At 39.3% G+C, this 20,980-nt stretch overlaps 1 protein-coding gene across 1 annotated transcript in view; it reads left to right on the forward strand.

The window, feature by feature from the left end:
* Positions 1-480: 480 nt before the first annotated feature.
* Positions 481-20,980, forward strand: part of RNF145 (ring finger protein 145) — a 71,219-nt gene continuing 50,719 nt past the window's right edge. Inside the window, exons 1-3 of the mRNA XM_082837332.1 lie at positions 481-606; positions 7,164-7,367; positions 15,926-16,034. Of these exons, the coding sequence (XP_082693458.1) occupies positions 7,184-7,367; positions 15,926-16,034 (293 nt within the window). The 5' untranslated portion in view covers positions 481-606; positions 7,164-7,183. The remainder of the gene's footprint in view (positions 607-7,163; positions 7,368-15,925; positions 16,035-20,980) is intronic.

Genomic DNA, 20,980 nt, shown 5'->3' on the forward strand with positions numbered 1-20,980 from the left:
CTGATGTTTGGGGAGTGTGAAAGAGCACGTGTCAGAATGGCGCGTGTCACAGTGCGCGTGCAGATGTCGGCGTGGTACGCGTCTCCATTGCGGCGGGAGCCCGCCTGTGTGGGCTGCGGGAGGCTTGTGTCTCCCGCCCACTTACCGGAGGCGGCGCGGGAACCACCCGGCCAGAGAGACTGCGAGTGACCGCGTGTGCGCGCGCGCGCCCGTGCGGGGGAGGGGCGCGCCGCGCTGGCAGCGCCGCGCGCAGGCGCAGAGCGCGAGAGCCCGGCCGCAGCCGCCGCAGAGCGCCGGGGGCTGGAGGAGTGAACGAAAGAGGCTATGGCCGCCGCCGGCTGCTGAAGAGCTCGGCCCGCGAGCGCCTGCCGCCGCGTACGATGGTGACCGCACGGGTCGGGCCGCTGCCGCCGCCGCTGCCACCTCCTCCCAAGACGCTGCATCCAAGGCCTGGCGCGGAGGAGCCGCCGCTGTGAGCCCCGCCGTCCCGGCCCCCGCCGCCGCCGCCCGAGGAGAAGAGGAGGGCAGGCGAGAGAGCCGGGGAGTTGCGGAGTCCGTCTGTCCGCCGGCGGCGCTGCCCCGCGGGGAAGGAGGCCGCAGCCTGAGGTGACCGAGCCGTCCGCCCCGGCCGGCCCATTCCTATCCCGGTGCCCGGTCCGCATGCCACATCCTCTCTTACCCCGCTTCCCCTTCCCTCCTCCCTTCCCCCATCCAGTCGCCCGCTCTGTCCTCTTCTCCCCCTTCTCCCCTTCCCCCGTTCGCCTCCCTCCTCTTCTCCCAAGCTTCGGCGGCGTCCACATCCCCTCTTCACCCGCAGCGCCCCTCTCTCCCTCCCAACCGCCAGTCCCTCCCACGGTCCTCCTGGCCCCCCCTTAGGCTGTCTCCGACTCTGCCCTCCCCTCCCCGGGGCCCAGCTTAGAGCCCCCTTTCCCGGCTCCCGGGCCTTGTCTGCCGCGTTTCCACCCTCCACCCTCCTGGAGCTATCTCTCATCTCCCCCGGCATTCCTAAGATGCCCTCACTCCGAGCGCTCCCCCATCGCCTCTCCAGTACCCCATTTCGGGGCCTTTTCTAAGCCCCTTCCTGAGCTGCCCCTTTCCTAGCTGCTCCTTTCTAGCTCCTTTCTTCCAGTTCCCACTTCCAACTTTCCTTCTTTTTCGTTTTTGTCCACTTTGCTCACAAGCTTCCCTCCCTCTTTTATTTCACCCTAGTCTTCTTCGGTTTACGCAGCCCCAAACTCAGCTTCTCCCCTTTCATTCGGTTTGAGGTTGTTTGGGGGTGCGGAAAGGCCTGCCAAGTCATTCTTCAATTGGGGACCCATTTGCTCTGCATCGCGTCTGTCAGTCCTTTTTTTACAGTAAAAGGGGTCCTCATCCCTTTTTGTCCCCATCGCTTACTCTCTCGTTTGCCATCCTTTCTGCATCCCCCTCCACTTATGCTTTTACCAACCAAGGACCCCGAGACCCTTGCCCTCCTTCATCAGTGGGTCCCCTTTCTGTTCAGGGATGAAGAACTTCGCCTGTGTCTTTCTTCAGAATCTTTTTGGTGCGTGGCGCGGCGGAGCCAGCACCCTTGGCCAGACAGGAGGGGAGCTCCCTGGCACGGGCCTCTCTCCTGGCAGAGTTTTTGTGGACGTAATCCCTTAGCCCCGCGGCAGCGCCTGCTTTGCAGCGAGCTGGGTTGGGGTTACTATAGTTCAAACGCAACTGAGATCAGCAGGCGTGGGGGGCGGGGGAGGAGGTGCGGCGAGAGAGGAAGGGGGCTTTGCAGTGAGAAGGCATCAAAGATTAATGGATGGCTTTGCATCTCAGTCTGCAGTAAACAGGAAACTAGTTTGAAAGGAAAGGAGAGGGACTGTGTGTCTTTTTATTTTTTAAAATACGGACTGTGCAGTTCTGGTGAATCTTGAATCCTGCCCAAAGGATGAGCTGTCGGTGCTGCAGTCATGACCCAGGCTGAGTGCCCAATGACAGAGATAGCAGTTTTTATTTCCTCTGTCTGGCTGCTTAAGTTGAAGGATGGCCCTTGTATTCAGAGTGGACTCCCTATCTTTGTCGATTTGGAGATGACCAGAAACCACAGAATTGCTAGTAGTTTATGTGGAAATCAGGTACATACAAAGTTAGCTAGCAATGAGTGGGAGTGGGGAGGACCAGCTATATTTAAAACGTGTGCCAATGCTTATGTAAGAAGTGCGTTCTTCTCCCTGGTATCTAAGTTTTTGGCTGAGTTTACTTATGATTTTAGGTTTTTGCTCTGCCCTCTGACATTTTCAGGGATAATGACAGCCAGAAAATCTGTCTTTCTGAAGATTGGCTTTAGCTGATGGTAGAATTTTGTTTTGTTTTTCAAATTGGATTGGACAAAGAAAGGGGATTGATGATGAATGATAGTTTTTCTTCTGTGCTGAGGGAAAAAGGTGTAAAAACTTTCGGCATTAAATTATCTAATACTCTACTGAATAATTTTAAATTGGATTATATGGCATTCTTTGTTTTGTCCAGGAGATGTGAATTCTGTTCATTTTTTGGGTAAGATAACATTTTCATTTCTTTTTCTTATTTAACATAATTCTTCAGCAGATGAGAAGAGCTATGACTTTAAAAACTTAGGTTTTTTTCATATTGTTGATGATTTGTTTGATTTCTTCATATTCAAAACCAAAATGTAGTGTTTTCAGGGAAGTGTAGAATGAGGCCCCCTGTGTGTCCTAACCACAAACATGAAGGATGAACTATGCAATGTTATACTTGTACAGGGCATTCTTGTGTTTGTAAGTAGCAATTTGCTGCTTCCAAGCCTGGGAATGTCATTTAATGAAATCGGTTGGTCCTCTTTTTGGTTAGCTTTTGTTGAGCCTTTTTTTTTTGCCGTTATTGGAAAGAAAGGATGGATTTTTTTCTTTAAAGCTGTTTTACTGTGTAAAGCATCTATGAGTCGCATTTAGTTTTCATTACTTTCTGAGATGGTGTGGTGGAGTGTTACTTTCCCAGTTCTTTCCACATTTCAAGGAGGAAATTTAAAAATCATGCACATTTGTGACCTCCTAGAGGGGTGGGATAGGGAGGGTGGGACAGAGACGAAAGAGGGAGGAGATATGGGGATATGCGTATACGTATAACTGATTCACTTTGATATAAAGCAGAAACTGGTGCACCATTGTGGAGCACTTATACTCCAATAAAGATATTAAAAAAAAAATCATGCACAGAAAGCAAAATGTACGTAACTGAACAAGGCAGGAAGTATCTTATATATTTGGCTTTAGAGAGTGTCAGGCCTTTGAATTTTCTTTGCCTTCAGCTCTTGTGCTTATTTTCGAGGCTTATTTGGTATTGTTTTGGTTTTAAGAGAATTTTGAGCTCCCTCTGACTTAGAATATGCTCATTAGCACTAACAAATCTAAGAAAAAGATAAATTAGGCTTGAACCAAACATCTTAGTGGTATAATAATCTCTTTACCCCAGTAGAGAAGGCTCCATTTTTATTTCATGTTTTTAAGTTAGTCATTTGGCACGTGTGAGTGATTTCAGGTATCTGCAGGTAAGATATATTTCAACATTTTGTTTAGGTGTTGGTTTAGTGTGTGGTGCTGGAGTGTGGTGTATGGTATTTATCTGTGATGGTCACCACCCTATCATGTGGCACTTCTGCTGTAGAAAGGTTCAAAATGTGTTTTTTTTCCCCCCTCTTTTGTTTCCACAGCTCTTGTGGGTAACATTTTAGATTTGGTTTTCTATGTGTTAAATTTGTTTCCTCCATGTCCCTCCCTATACATGGCCAGTTTGCCAGCGATGTACTGAAATATCACTCATATACAGAAATAAATGAAACATTTAGTAAGCAATATATTTGTTATTAAAGGGGATATTTCGTTCTCTGCAGGCAGTAGAGTTTAGGGATCTGTCTTGGATGTTCTTCTGTATCAATAGCTTTAGGAACCCAAGATTTTCTTTTTATTCTTCTGTTTGTGAGGCAGAAGTAGTGGTAATTAAGAGGGAATGTATACCATTCTGATAATGGCCTTTTGTAATAGAAATATGGTCCTCTGTAAGAACTGGGAGATTTTTTCCTTAGCATTTCAAATTTTGATTTCTAATGCAAGATTGGTTTAAATTTTTTCTTTACCCCTGTAAGAGCTACAATAAATAGTGAAGTGGGCACAGTTAAAAATAACGAAAACATTAAAAACGTACAAAGGCTCTAAGTCAGATGAAATACATATGGACCACGAATATTTAAAATTTATGTATGTATGTATGTATTTATGGCTGCGTTGGCTCTTCGTTGCTGCGCCTGGGCTTTCTCTAGTTGCAGTGAGTGGGGTCTACTCTTTGTTGCGGTGTGCAGGCTTCTCATTGCGGTGGCTTCTCTTGTTGCGGAGCATGGTCTCTAGGGCTGCGGGCTTCAGCAGTTGTGGCTTGCGGGCTCTAGAGCGCAGGCTCAGTAGTTGTGGCACGTGGGCTTAGTTGCTCCGTGGCATGTGGGATCTTCCCGGACTAGGGCTCAAACCTGTGTCCCCTGCATTGGCAGGTGGATTCTTAACCACTGCGCCACCAGCAAAGTCCTGGACCACAAATATTAACTCAGTAATTGTCTCTTTTTGTTGTTGTTGTTACTTACAAAAGCAGTAGTGATTTATATTGGATTCTAGAATATGGCAAAATACTTTTCCATTATAGAATAAAGCCTGTCAGTGATATTTTTACCTAGGTCCAGTCACACTGGTGACTGGTGGTTTGTGAGAAAAATCTATCATTTGTGTACTTTGTTTTTGTTTTTTGCGGTACGCGGGCTTCTCACCGCTGTGGCCTCTCCCGTTGTGGAGCACAGGCTCCGGACGCACAGGCTCAGCGGCCACGGCTCACGGGCCCAGCCGCTCCGCGGCATGTGGGATCTTCCCAGACTGGGGCACGAACCCGTGTCCCCTGCATCGGCAGGCGGACTCTCAACCACTGCGCCACCAGGGAAGCCCCATTTGTGTACTTTGAAATGAACTCCAAGAGTGCATTCAGTTATCAGTTTGACCACCAGAGTAAGTAGTTACTTTCTGTGTATTTCCTTAAGTCATCTAGTTAGCTTAGGCACATTACATTACACTTTTTACCAAGAATTTATTTTTTCAAGTTGGCTGCTCCCCACCAAATAATACATGGGTATACTGAAACATTTGGCAAACAGAAAAAGATAGAGGGAAATAAAAACCACGCCAGGGCCACTGTTGGAAGGATGTTAATGTGAATATTTTGGTGTATTTCTTCCCAGAATATATATTTTTTTCTTTATGATATCATGAGCTTTGAGAAATTTAGGTTCCTAAATGGCATAATTTGTAATAAATGTTGATTAGAGATTTTATTTCTCAGTGCTTTTTTCTCCTTAGGACACAGCTATTTGGTTGTGATTCTCTCACAATATTATCTTTTTCTTATGTAGGAAAATTATTAAAGCAGTCTTGTTCTTTTAAAGTAATCAGAATTATAGTTCTTATTTATAAAAATGTTAATTCTACATTATTGATAGGATATACGTAACATTTGGGTAGTGGGAATGATATATAATAAATCAGTTTTTAAGTGATTGAAAAACTTATATTAATCGTTTGCTAAGTTGAGCTGCCTTTTCTTCCCCCAGCTATCTGAGCTAGGAAGCTATGAAAATTAGAGGGTGAAATGGAAATACTGACAAATATTTAACCATAGCATAGCAATCTGTCACTATAATTTTCTTCAGAAATCAATGTTTTCATTTGTCCTGTAATGTCTGAAATTACTGCCAAAGCTAGAAGTGTGTTTTGCTTTCTCAGCAAAGTTCTTAAAAGAATATTGTCAGAGCCAACAATCTAGAATTATCATTAGTCCTAAAATTGTCCTTTACCACTTTAGTTTGTTCTGTTCTCTTGTCTATAATTCCTTGGATTAATTTGCATCTGTATCATATAAAGCAGTATTACGCCAAATTGTCCTTTTAAATAGTAGATTGTCTGGGAGATCCTTCATTTCCTTTCTTTTTTTTTCTTCTCCCCATTCCACCACTAGTAATCAACAGCTAAGCAAAGACACAGGCTGCAGACTCACAATGCCTGACTTCTTCCATGTGCCAGCATGTTTGTGTGTCAGGGGAAGAATTTAATGAGCTTTTTCCTACTTTGAAGGCAGATTGTGGGAATTTCAGACTAAGAATTTAATTTTAATGATTCAAGGAAACAATATTGCAAATAATGTTATCTTTACCTATATCATGAGTTCTCTGAACTGTATCTGTATCACGTAAATTCAGTACTTCAGTTTTGATTTTAAGTAATAAGGAAAAGGATAGACTACGAGAAGCTGTGTGCTAAATGTGCAATCATGAAATGCTTGTTGAGTAACTTAGGCTTTTTCATGTAATAACTATTTAAAATTTGCCCTCTTTTTTAAAAGCTGCATAAATCTCAAAGATCTTTATAGGAGTGAATTTTTCTTTTCAAGGTAATTGGACAAAGGTTACAGTATTCTTATAGGGTGTTTTGTTAAATGCCTAAATTTGGAATTAGGAGCTTTTTTTTGACCATGCCGTGCAGCTTATGGGATTTATTTATTTACTAATTTATTTTTGGCTGCGTTGGGTCTTCGTTGCTGTGCGCAGTCTTTCTCTAGTTGCGGCGAGCGGGGGCTGCTCTTTGTTGTGGCGCGCGGGCTTCTTGCTGTGGTGGCTTCTCTTGTTATGGAGCACGGGCTCTAGGAGCACTGGCTTCAGTAGTTGTGGCATGCAGGGTCAGGAGTTGTGGTGCGCAGGGTCAGGAGTTGTGGCGCACGGGCTTAGTTGCTCTGCGGCATGTGGGATCTTCCTGGACCAGGGCTCAAACCCATGTCCCCTGCATTGGCAGATGGATTCTTAACCACTGCGCCACCAGGGAAGCCCAGGAGCTTTTTATAAACACATTTTGAGGTCTGAACATTTCATCAGAGTCTTAAAGTTGAGCAGACCTGAGAGAGTCCATGTGAAAACACAATACAAAGCTTATTTCCTAAATATCTAGAAGTAGTAGATGTGTCTAAGGAGCTTTTTTTACATTGTAACATAGTTTTTGTGTAGTATGTGAGAATCCATTAGATTGATAAGAGGATATCTGAAAGCTATTTGAGGTGACTTATTTGTATATATTGTATCTCCTGAATTTTAGGTCTGCTCCAAGAAAAAAACATGGCTGCAAAGGAGAAACTGGAGGCAGTGTTAAATGTGGCCCTGCGGGTGCCAAGCATCATGCTGTTGGATGTCCTGTACAGATGGGATGTCAGCTCCTTCTTCCAGCAGATACAGAGGAGTAGCCTCAATAACAATCCTCTTTTCCAGTATAAGTATTTGGCTCTTAATATGCATTATGTAGGTAAGTGTCTACAGCATCTTTCTTAAGCTTCTAGTGAGCATTCTGATTTATTTTATGTCTTTGAATATTCTTAAATTTGGGTAAAATGAAGTCCTTTTACATTGAGATGACAGTAATATAGTCGATGAGTATGAATCTTGTTTATAGTCTTATTTGTCTTACAACTGCACATGAATTATTAGGGGTAGAGGAAAACAGATAGTGTTGGATTTTAGTGTATGAAACTAGAAGGCAGAAGAAAACATTTTATTTTTTAATTTATTTTTTTCTTCTAGGTTTATAAGATATAATTGATGTACATAGAAGAAAACATTTTAGATTTTAATATGAATAAAATAAATAACAGGAAATACCTTTCCAGGCATTTGGCCTGTTCTAATTTGTCATTATTTTGGGGTTTGGTAGTAATTCAGAAAGTAAGCTTTTTAAAATGCAGTATTTTTATTGTTCTAAAACATTAGTATCATTTGAAGATAAAGTATTCATTTCAGTTAAATGAAATATGGAAAATGATATTATAATATTAAAGTACTCCTTGAAATATAATTGATATGATTTGGAGTTAGTGGTAGAAATAATGTGGAAAGAAATTAGAGTTAAAGGTTAAAGAAATTAAAGTCAAGAGATAGAGGCAGGAAGCAGATAAAATCCATCTAGAATAAAAGTCATGATTCTTAATTTTTAGGTTAGTTTTTGTTTTATATGTAATGATAGCAACAATATATTTTCATTTAACATTGCTGTTTTATAATTCAAGATGTGGTGTGAATGATGTACTGTAGTGGTTTTATTAATATTTTTATTATTAGAATTGTCAGCAAGTATATCTTTTTAAAATTTGTGAAGGTTATCTTTATAAAATTGTTAAGGGTTGTCCTGTCTCTATGAGACTTATTTTAATCTATAAAAGAACTTTCTGCGTTTCAGAGCTTAGCCCTGAGAACCCCTTACAGCTCTAAGAGATTACCAAGTAAGCCATTGTGGGAAGGAGTATGGTATAGTAGAAAAGACAGTGCACGAGAGGCAGAACATCTGGGTACAATAAACTCATCTCTGTTAGTTGGCACTACCTTGGGAAAGTCTCTGAAATGAGAAGGTTCTTTTATGCTGCAAAACACTAATTCTCAGCCCTTTATTCAAGGCTTGTATGTTAGCCAATATATGGAAAATAATTCCAGTCTGTAGTAGAACAGTTGGGTACTTGGCTTAGAGTTTTAGCTTGATCAGCTAAAGTAATTCGTACTGTGGTTTTAAAAATGTGGTTATCGGGGCTTCCCTGGTGGCGCAGTGGTTGAGAGTCCGCCTGCCAATGCAGGAGACACGGGTTCGTGCCCCGGTCCGGGAGGATCCCATATGCCACGAGGCGGCTGGGCCCGTGAGCCATGGCTGCTGAGGTTGTGCGTCCGGAGCCTGTACTCCACAATGGGAGAGGCCACAACAGTGAGAGGCCCGCGTACCGCAAAAAAAAAAAAAAAAAATGTGGTTATCATATGTATTATTTCTGAATAGATTGAAATATTTATTATAAAAACAGCTGCCTAATAACCAGAAACATCAATTGCAGAAATTGTATGTGTCCTAGTACAGTTGTAGTTCATACTCACCAGCTTATAACTTTGGGAACCCAACTGAGCCTTCTTTCTTTTTTTAAGAATTTATTATTTATTTATTTATTTAAAAATACAGTTTTATGCAAATAAAAACAAAGGACAGATCATTGGAATTTCTGCCCTCCTTAAGGAAAGACATCAGTACTTTTACAAGCTTAGCCTCATTCAGATAGAATTTGGAGGCTTTCAGTCGTCTTTTATTCTTATTTATTTATTTATTTTTCGTTGCTGCCCGCGGGCTTTCCCTAATTGCGGAGAGCAGGGGCTACTCTTCCTTGCGATGCGCGGGCTTCTCATTGCGGTGACTTCTCCTGTTGCGGAGCACGGGCTCTAGGTGCACAGGCTCAGTAGTTGTGACATACGAGCTTAGTTGTTCCACGGCATGTGGGGTCTTCCTGGACCAGGGCTCAAACCTGTGTCCCCTGCATTGGCAGGCGGATTCTTAACCACTGCACCACCAGGGACGCCCCAATTGAGCCTCCTTAAATACATTTAATTACATGGTATGGTGGAGTAAGCTCAGTGATTACATGAGTAGATATTTTCAGCTTGAACAGTTTTTTGGTTAGAGTAACCTCTGTGTCAGTATTATGTAGTGTTTATGTAATGTTCCAGTTTACAGAATTTCACCCTTAAATAAATTTTTTAATTGGTAGTTTATGGTTCATAAACCAAAAAGCATAAAAGGTACACAGTGAAAAGTGCCTTCCTCCTATCTCATCCACTAAGTTCTCACTTTGAGTCCCAACAAGTAGCTCTTTTTATTTCCTACAGATTCTACGGATATTTTTATGCATGTATAAGTAAATATAAAGATATATTGGTATATAAATGTAAGTATAATATAGAAGTACAAATGTATATATTTCCCTTTTTAGTACAGATGATAGCATAATACTACTCTCCTGAAACTTTTAACTTAATGGTGTATCATAGAGCCATAACTGCTGTTTTTAGATATTTACTGTTTTTTTATGTTGACACTTTCTGTTCTGCCAAATCTTAAGATTCTGATTAACTGTTGAGGCCTCACTCTCCCCCCAGCCCTCCAATTCTGTTTCATAGTGGCATAGTACCCTTGTATGTCTGTACCGTAATTTATTGCACGAATTACTTCATTGGAGGACGTTTTAGATAGCTTCTGTCTTCTGCTGTTTCATTCAGTGTTGTACTAAATAATTTTGTATAGCCATCATTTCAACAGGTGCAAATATAGCCTTGGGATAAGTTATTAGAAGTGAAACTGCCGGGTTAAAGAGTATATATACATTTGTACTATTGACTGATACTGCTCTCCATAGGATTTTACTATTTTGTACCTCCACAAATGGTGGATGAGAGTTCCTGAAATCCTACACCCTTATCAAAACAGTTATCAAACTTTAGTATTTGGCTGCTCAGTAAGTGAAAAATGGTTGTTTTTTAATGTAGTATTAATTTGTATTTCTCTTATGAGTGAGATTGAATTTATTCACGTGTTTTAACAAAACGTATTTCCTCCTCTGAGAGTTGTCAGTACATGTCCCTTGCTCACTTTTCTATGGGTTTGTTAGCCTTTTCTTACCAATTTATGGGAGTTTGGTATAATGGAAATAAACCCTGTGTGATGAGTTGGAATTATATTTTCCAATTTCAGTTCTCTTGATTTTGCTTAAGATTTTTTTGACATGCAGAATTTATTTTATGTGATTGAATTTATCATTTTTTTTCTGTAGCTTTAGGATTTTGAATCAATTTAAAAAAGCCTTTTCTGTTTTTGAGTTTATAAAGAATTGTCATGTTTTATTGCATTATTTTTGTTTTTACTTTTAAGTCTTTTGCTCCATTTAGAATTTATCTGCTTGTACAGTGTGTTTTATTCCATTTCTAAACATTTTTCTGTTTTTTTAGTTTCTTATTATTGAGGATTTAGATTATATTTTACTGTCTGATAGAATTAGTCTCTTCATTTTTCTTTATTTCCCTCTCTGAGTTTTTTTGTTATTATTAGTTTTCTATATAAACTTCAGAATTATCTAATCTTGTTCCAAAAACAACCCTGTTGACCTCTTTGCTGAGATTGCAAACTATTAAAATTTTAAGTTAGGATGAAGAGAGAACTTAAGGATGCTAACTCTTCCTTAACACAGAGAGACTTGCTATGTTCAGATTTCTTCTGAGTCCTTCTGGGGTGTTTTAAAGTTTTCTTTATATAGGTCTTAGGCTTATTGTTAAGTTTGTTCCTAGGTATTTTATCTTTTTTATTACTATTATAAGTTTTTTTCCCCTTTATAGCCTCTAATTGTTTGTTATTAAGAGCTTAAAAATCAAGGTGAGCAGTGTTAATGTTTGTGCTTATGGAGTATAATTGTGCCTTTGAACTTAGAAGCTTTCCAGTGTTGGTTCTGTCTGAGAACAACAAAGAAAAGTGACTGTCCAGATGTAATTGGTGGAATGTTAATTATAGAACTGTTTTGCAGCATATGAGATATAAAAAGGGGAATAGAAATAATATTGAAAAGGAAGAATGGGGCCATTTGTGAAAAGCCCTGAATACAGATGTTAGGTATTGTGCTTAATTTGGTAGCTAATGATGGGTCAGTAAGGAATTTAGAGCAGGTGAGCTGCATCTTAAAATTGATTAGGCAATGTTGTATAGGGTAATGGGTTGGGGAGGGGAGAAACTGGAGGTAAGAAGACCAATTAGGATTTTAGGCAAGAGGTAATGAGAGCCAGAGCTAGCATGGTAGCAATAGCAAAGGAAAGAGTGGATGTGAGAATAGTTCTGTTGTAACTGCAGTCACTAAAATCATTAGTGACCTAACATGTAAAACTCAGACTTCATTTATATCCCTATTCTGCAGACCTTTCCATGTTTGTGAAGCTGTTGACCACTTTCTCTTTCTTAAAAATGTTTCTGGATTCTTCTAACTTATTGACCATTCCTTCTGACTCTTTTGCTGTATTTTTTTCTTTGGACTGCTTTAGTCTTGATATTCCAGAATTTGTGTTTAATTTTCATCTTCTGTTGTTTGGGTGATTTCACATAGTTTTGGCTACAAATCTCTATCTACATTTTTCACAGCTTTTTTGAGCACCTTAGTCTATGGTAGTGTTCCTCCTCTTTGATCCCACGGTATCCAGTTCGTACCTCCACCATAGCACTTATTGTGCTGAATTCTAAGGGTCCATATGCTCATCTATCTTCCTAACTAGATTGTTAACTCCTTTAAGGTAGGATTGGGGTTGTCTATTATCTCAGTATTCCCAGTACTAGTGCCTGATGCTGAATAAATGAATTTCTAACTACTGTTAGATATCTCCACCTAAATATTCTACAGACACCTCAACTTATTACTGAACTCATCATCTTTACTTCAACTCAATCCTCTTCCTTCTTGTGTATTTCCTGTCTTAATAGCAAAGCCATCCTCTCAATTATCTAAGCTAAAAACATCAGAACCATCTTCACTTCCTTGTTCGCAACCACTCACCAGTAGATCACCACTAAGACCTATTTGAATATGTATCTCATAGCTGACCCTGCCAACTCTATATTCAAAGCTACTGTTTTATTCCATGTCCTCATTTTTTCCCCCACTGCTAAAATAATCCTTTAAATAGCAGAAATTTCTATATTTTGTTAGGAAGATTCATCAATGTTATTTTAAGCAGGTCATCATTTTTAAATACTGCCAGTCTTGCTTTTTAATTATGCATTACTGTTGGGTTAGCTTCATCATTATCAATTTAGTTTGTTGTGTTCTGTTTGGATAATCCTGTAGCATGAATAGTGATGCATATTTGCATCAGCAGTAGTTTTGTATTTTTCAAATAATTAGATTATGTATACAGTTGACCCTTGAACTGTGCAGGTCCACTTATATGTGGATTTTTTCAATAGATACATACTACAGTACTACATGATCCACAGTTGGTTAAATCCGTGGATGTGGAACTGTGGATATGGTGGGCCAACTGTAAAGTTACACTCAGGTTTCCTACTGAAGAGGAGGGGGAGGGGTTGGTGCTCCTAACCCCGGCATTGTTCAAGGATCAACTGTTTATTGTAGTTCAGATGATTTATTCCTACTGCTCTTATATCAGCATAAGTATTCATAATCTCTCAAAAATCTTCTTGTGTGATATATTTTATTATCACAGAATTATTTTTTCACTGGATTGTAAAAATGGGGGTATAGGTGAGCCATAGGGTTTTTGTTGTTTTTTGTTTTCTTACCTCACCAAAATGGTATCTAAAGGATCTGAGAACATTAGCCCAGGCTAAGCTCCTTATTATCATATTTTAGTCTTTATACTGAGGCTTTAGCCACCAGTTCTATCAGCATCATCTCCCAGTACCCTCCCAATACTCTTTCTGTTTACACCAGAATTTAGTCTAGCCTACAGAATTTACTGTCTCCTGAAAATATCCTTCGTGCTTTCATGGCTTTTGGACCTGCTGTGTTCTTTTTTCTTAGAATGTTTCCCCCTTTTCTTAGCCTAGTAAAGATCCTTTCATTCTTTGAGGTCCAGGTCAAACTTAATCACTTAACCATAGCCCTTCTAATTTTTGTTTAATAGAGCACCAGTAATGTATCATACTTTTGTTCTTGTTTGTTTTTTCACTAGACTGTGAATCTTTTTATTTTTTCTTTGGATTTTCCATGTCTAGGAATGCATATGGATCATACTTTACACATAATAATGTTGGTTGAATGACTGAATAATTGAAAGAATGAATGAAATGAGTATGTTCAATCTAGAGGATTTGGCAGCTCATTTTATGAGATGTGCTGGAGAAGGGAAAGATAATATATGGAAAGGAAAATGATAGTTCATTAAAAGTCAAGAATTTAAGGAAACGTTTCATGCAATAGACTGATTAGAAAATCCTTCAGCCACAAACAGTAAAAATGCTTGCTAGATATAATAAATATCCTTTTAAATACTTCTAAGGTCCTGTGAGATAGGGATTAACATAATTATTTTGGGGAAATCATTTTAAGAAATGAAAAGCAAATAGAAATATATATCTCTGGCTTCTGCTGGGTTGTTCTTGAAGTTAGGATGTGTGGGAAGTCTGTAGTCTCTAGCACCACTCCTGTTTGTTTAGCTTTAAGTATGATCGATTCAGCCTGAGCGAGACATTAGGTGCTAAGAAGGGACATCTGTGCCCTAATAAAGACTCATTCATAAGGGGAAAATAAACTAGGATCAGATTTTTGCAAGACATAGAATGTTACACTGAGAGGTTCCATACTTTTGAAGGTTTTAGAGCAAGAGGGTTGTGTCAATGAAAGTGATAGTTTTGGGAATATTACCCTGGTAACAAAGCATAGGATGGATATGGATGGGAAGAGACAAAGAAAAATAGCAATTAGTATCAATAAATTATTACATTACAGAGTGGATTAAGATGGGGCATAGGGTCTGGAAAGGAGGGGTGACGTAACAGATCTGTTGAGGAAGACTCAGTGGGACTGGGTGATAACAGGGGACTCAGGTTTGAGTCAGAGTGAATGGGATTTAGGAGAGTGAAAGAGGGTGAGGTGAGCTAGCTTGTTGAGGGAGGAGGATTTGTACTCATTGTATATGAGGACATTTAAGTGGAGTATATCTCAGGCATCATGAGCTACGAGATGTCTACTTAGAATAGGAAATGATTAAAGGTTTTTTGCTTATGTAGTGGGTTCTCAGAACTATCGTTGTGTCATCTGGAATGGTATATTTGAAACAAGAAAATAGATTCTTTGAGCTAGATACTTTACATAGAGAATAGAAGTTGTTCAGGAACTAAATTTTCTATGTTCACTTGAGAGGGTGAAAAGAAAGTAGAGAGAAGGATTTAGAGAGTAAAAGGAAATCCACGTCACAGAGCCAGAGAATAAGTTTTTTGTTTTTTTTTTTAAATGAAAGCTTATTTATTTATTTATGGCTGTGTTGGGTCTTCGTTTCTGTGCGAGGGCTTTCTCTAGTTTTGGCAAGCGGGGGCCACTCTTTATCGCGGTGAGTGGGCCTCTCACTGTCGCGGCCTCTCGTGTTTCAGAGCACAAGCTCCAGACGCGCCGGCTCAGTAGTTGTGGCTCACGGGCCTAGTTGCTCCGCAGCATTTGGGATCTTCCCAGACCAGGGCTCGAACCCGTGTCCCCTGCATTGACAGGCAGATTCTCAACCACTGCGCCACCAGGGAAGCCCTAGAGAATAAGTTTTGAGGTCAGTTGCTTCAGATGCTGGGACAAGGATTAAACTTGAGTCTTAGATTTGTCAAGTAGGTAATTGTTGACTTTCAAGTTTCTTTAGAGAAAAGAAAAGGGGATTTGTAGAGGATCTAAGATTGTAAGGGGTAAAGAGGGAATAATAGTTAGAAAATAGAGGCTTTGGTACAGATAATTTATAACATTTGTCAGTGGAATGAGAAAAATAGGTAACAGGAAAAGGAGAAATCTGTGGAGAGAAGTTTTTCTTTAAGACTAGGGAGAAGAGCCCTGCACATCCTTTGAAAAGAGAGGTGAGGATGGTGTCAGGGGAATGATTGAAGATATAGGAGGTAGCGGGTCCTTCGGAGTTGGAAAAATAAAATCTGAGTCACAGAAGGCGCAGTCATAGAGAGGGACAGTAAGACACTCAGTTCTTCTTGGACTAGAGAATGAGAGAAATGGCATAGAAGAAATAAGGAGACAAAGAAAGGTAGATGATGGAGTAATCTTCTTGTACCTTTGGGTGATATATGTGATTATAAAGTAGAAAAATCTACAAAGGAAGTGAAAAATGCTTTATATTTTTAATAGAAAAATCCATACTGATTTTGCTGTCCTAAACTTGCTTTGGTAGTGAAGTAAAAAAGCTCAAAGTTGTTGAAACCTAATTGGGAAGTAATTTACTTCAAGCTCTTTTTATTATTGTAATTAACTGGAAGACTAAATTAGAATCGAATTTTATTTGTATCTCTCTTAACTTCTACTACAGGTTATATCTTAAGTGTTGTGCTACTAACCTTGCCCAGGCAGCATCTGGTTCAGCTTTACCTATATGTTTTGACTGCCCTGCTCCTCTATGCCGGACATCAAATCTCCAGGTAAGAATGTGAGCCATTTTTGAAATGTATGACTGAATTTAAAGTTTTCCTTTACCAGTAAAATACTTTTCATGAACACCGTTAAGAAACTGAGGCTTTGGTAGGTATCCAAAACAGATTTTTATTTTTGATACTTGTTTTCTAAATGAATATTATCATACAGGATTAATAGCTGGGGTTATGTCTCAAAATTTTTTTCTGCTTTTACAAACAGTCTTACTATGAAATGGACCTTAAGGGTATGTTTACAAAGATACCCATGAGCTTTTCTTTATTACCTGAGAAAAGAATATCCAAAGACAGGCTATAGGAACTATTTAACAATTACAGACTTCATTACTGTCATCATTTTAGGAAGTCGGTTTATGATGCATGAGTTATCAGCATAAGGTGCAACCATGTATACAGTGGATGATTGATATAAATTATTTCATGAGGTTAATTGTATAGCTCAGAACTTCTGCCTCTTTAGAAGTATTGTCTGTTTGTCTTGGTCTGCTGGTCCTAAATTTTAAGACTCTGGTCTGCCAATGAATATGAGCTTCTTACTTTGAAACAATATTAAAATTGTTAATATTGTTAACAGTAAATGTAGTGGGGTAGAATAAGTTTTGTGGGTACAATACTTCTTTTGTTTTGATTGAAATGTATAACTGTAACAAAATGTACTCCCAGTTCTAAGAAGAGTGGCAGTTACTTTGCATATATAACAAGATATAATTTTCTAGAGGTTTGAAACACAGATTTTGGTGTACGTTTGAAATTTAATCTTAGAAATAGCATTTTTGTATTACTAGAATTGAATGGTTGACTTTTAAAAAACCTTTTTCCCCCGATTATAAAATTATACTGTTCGCTGTAGGCAGTTTTTGGGAAATATAGAAAATTTAAAGGCAGTAGCAATCACCTGAAATTATACCACCCTGAGATAGACCTGTTAATATTCTGTTATTTCCTTCCAGTTTTTTAATACCTTCTACTTTTCACCACTTCATTGGGTACAAAAGAGTGACAATTACTAACAGTCACTGACTCTTGGTCCCTCTTGCTGAAGCAGGACCGCCATCTTCCTTATTTCATCTAGTTATTTCCTGAAGTCCCCCAAATATTTCCCAGAAACTCAGTCTTCTCACATTCCTCTCCTCTGTTCCTATCTGGTTGATTTCCTCTGCTCAAAATGGTACCTGGAGGGTGGCATCTTACTCTTTAACTTCTGCGGCTATCCTTGCCCAGGGTATGTTATTGGATGTCAGAATTGCAAAATATGGAGCTGCAAGAGCAGTGCTGCGTGTTTGTACTTGTCACAGTGTTTCAAATCAAGCTGCTTTACTCTCGGCTTTTCTAATTTCGTGTCACACAAGTATGTCCCTGTGTCTTAGCCTCCTTCACAGGACCAACTTGAGCCTTTTCCTACAGCATCTTTCTCCATAGAGCCTAGACTAGGAGTCCAAGGGCCAGCACTGACTCAGACAACAGGATATCCTTCCCATTCCAGGACCACCAGCCCCAAACCCTGATGCAGTCTGTTCCTGTGGCCTTACCCAGACAGTTCTGAATCTCAGCTCAAGCTGGAGACGCTAACCTATCTTAATTTATTCATTTTTAAATAAAAATGGTATCTATGGAGTATAATGCAGTAGTTAGAGTATGGGCTCCTTAGTCACCATTTTAGTGTGTAAAATGAGTGTTTGGGCACCTAAGAATGACATATCTTTTGGAAGAACGGATGGGGATTGGATAGGTTCAAATCCATGTTTCTCATTTACTGCTCTGTAACCTTAGTGTCACTTATCAGAAAGGTACATCTCAGTTTCTTCACCTGTAAAATGCTGATAATATTTTAAGGGGCTGTTATAAAGATTCATTAAGATTAAGCATGTAGGGCTTCCCTGGTGGCGCAGTGGTTGAGAGTCCGCCTGCCGACGCAGGGGACATGGGTTCGTGCCCCGGTCTGGGAAGATCCCACATGTCGCGGAGCGGCTGGGCCCGTGAGCCATGGCCGCTGAGCCTGCGCGTCCGGAGCCTGTGCTCCACAACGGGGAGAGGCAGTGAGAGGCCCGCATACCGCAAAAAAAAAATTTCTGACGCATCGTAGTGCTCAGTGAATTTTAACTTCCTTATGTCTTGCTTTTATTATGCAGCGATGTTTTGTGAGCATTTTCCTGTGTTGTTAGTCTTTAAAAAATGATTTTTTTTCATGGCAGGGTATTCCATGGTATAGCTATATATATAATGCTAGCTTTTTAGAGTTGATAGGATTTTGATGATTAATCAAAGAAATCTGAAAGTTGAAGGTAGAGCTGTTAAAATTGTTATTTTTATATGTTATTATAATTCCTGGTGAAAGAACAGTGAACCAGCACTTTCCCCTTATGTTTCTTTTGTTTCCATGAGGTTTAGTGATATAGTGATGGCTAAAACCTTGTAGCTCTATTTTTATCTGCAGTATTATCATCCAGGCTTTTCTAGAGAGATCAAAATTCTGTTATGTAGGGATAAAGGGGACCCTAACAGTGTCAGAGATAAAGAAAGCCTTTTTCTAACCATTTTTCTTTGCCAATTTCAACGTTTTACTTTTAGTTTATAGGAATGTTTTTTCCAGTATTTAAAGTTTGTTTTCATTATCAGAAAATTTATATTTATTTTAAACAGTAAAAAGAATTGTAATAAAATTTTACAGTGTGCAAAAACATTTCTTGTTTTTTATTTCATTTTGATCCTTCTTATAATCCTTTGAGATTTACAGATGAAAAAACTGAAATTGGCCAACATCTAGGAAGGCATGATCCCAGACTTTAACTTGAATCCAGGTTTTCGGATTCCTAGATCTGTCCTGTTAGGGAAATAGCATGGTTAGTGGAAAGAAAATTAGTTTTACAATCAGTAGGATATGAAGTAGTTTCCCTACTTAGTAAATATGTTACCCTGGCAAGTTGATTCTTCGAAACTAAAGTAAGACAATGCCTATCTTATGGAGTTAGTTTTGATGTTAAACTAACAAATTTCAAGTTATGGAATATTTTAGTATTTCTCTTTTTAGTATAATTTACACTACATGGTACTATCTCAAAAAGATTAGCAAAGATGTGTTAATCCTTGAATTATTAATAAAATGTCACGTTTAATAAATTTTGTGTCTTGAAGGTGTCTCATTTATAGACTATTAAGGCTGAATTTTTTAGTTTAAAAAGCATAAAGGTTCATATTTCATGTGGCAGCTTCCTGAACAAGTATCTTTTTAAAAAAGTAACAGCTTTATTAAGATATAATTCACATACCTGTTTCAAGTGTACAGCTCAGTGGTTTTGAATGTGTTCACAGAACTGTGTAAATCATCACCCCAAACAATTTTAGAACATTTTTATCACTCCAGAAAGGAACCCTGTATCCATCGGCAGTCACTTCCAATTTCCTACCAATCCCCTTCCCCTAGCCCTATGCATGTCAGTCTTTTTTCTGTCTTTATGGATTGGCTTATTCTGGACATTTTGTATACATTGAATTGTATAGTATGTGATCCTTTGTGCCTAGCTTCTTTCACTTAGCATGTTTTCAAGGTTCATCCATGTTGTAGCATGTATCATTACTTCATTTTACTGTCCAGATCATATTTTGTTGTATGAATATAACACATTTTGTTTATCCATTCATCCATTGATGGACATTTGAGTTGTTTCTGCTACTTGGCTGATACAAATGAACATTTGTGGTTTTTGTGTAGGTGTCCTTTTTGTGTGTGGGGTGCATATACCTTGGAGTGGAATTGCTGGATCATATAGTATCTATGTTTAAACTTTTGGGGAACTACCAGACTATTTTCTAAAGTGGCTGCACTATTACATTTCCACCAGCAGTGTATGAGTGTTCCAGTTTCACCACATCCTTGCTAATACTTGTTGATATCTGTCTTTTTCAGTATAGCCATCATAGTAAGCGTGGAGAGATATTTCATTGAGCTTTTGATTTGCATTTCTCTGATGGCTAGTGATGTTGAGCATGTTTTCACGTGTTCATTAACCATTTGTAAGTTTTCCTTGGAGAAATGTTTATTCAGATTCTTTGCCCATTATTTAATTGGCTTGTCTTTTTTAAAAAATTGAGTTGTAGGAATTCTTTATATATTCTAGATACAAGTGCCTTCTCAGTTAAATGATTTGCAAATATTTTCCAGCATTCACTCCAGTCTAGTTATATCAAGGTAGAGTGTAGTATGATCCTGAGAAGGAAAATCAATACTTGGATAATTTAAATAATTAATTTGATACTTCAAAAATTGGCTGTAGAAAAAGACATTTGCAAGTATTCCTTATATTGAAAGTTTCATAAACTCTTGAAAAGCTGGGTCTCTCTTTGCTTTAATTCATGTACAGGCATACCTTGTTTTATTGGGGTTCACTTTGATTTGCAGATACTGCAGTTTTTTTTTACAAATTGAAGGTTTGTGGCAACCCTGCTTCAAACAAGTCCATCAGTGCCATTTTTCTTTCTTTCTTTTTTTTTTTTAAGAAGATGTTGGGGGTAGGAATTTATTAATTAATTAATTTATTTTTGCTGTTTTGGGTCTTCGTTTCTGTGCGAGGGCTTTCTCTAGTTGCGGCAAGCGGAGGCCACTCTTCATCGCAGTGCGTGGGCCTCTCACTATTCGTGGCCTATCTTGTTGCGGAGCACGGGCTCCAGACGCACAGGCTCAATTAGTTGTGGCTCACGGGCCTAGTTGCTCCGTGGCATGTGGGATCTTCCCAGACCAGGGCTCGAGCCCATGTCCCCTGCGTTAGCAGACAGATTCTCAACCACTGCACCACCAGGGAAGCCCCAGTGCCAATTTTCTAACAGCATTTGCTCATGCTTCATGATTCTGTCACATTTTGGTAATTCTTGCAGTGTTTCAAACTTTTTCATTATTATGTTTGTTATGGTGATCTGTGATCAGTGACCTTTGATGTTAC

Source organism: Leucopleurus acutus (assembly GCF_964270905.1).
Source record: "Leucopleurus acutus genome assembly, chromosome: 3".
NCBI lineage: Eukaryota > Metazoa > Chordata > Mammalia > Artiodactyla > Delphinidae > Leucopleurus > Leucopleurus acutus.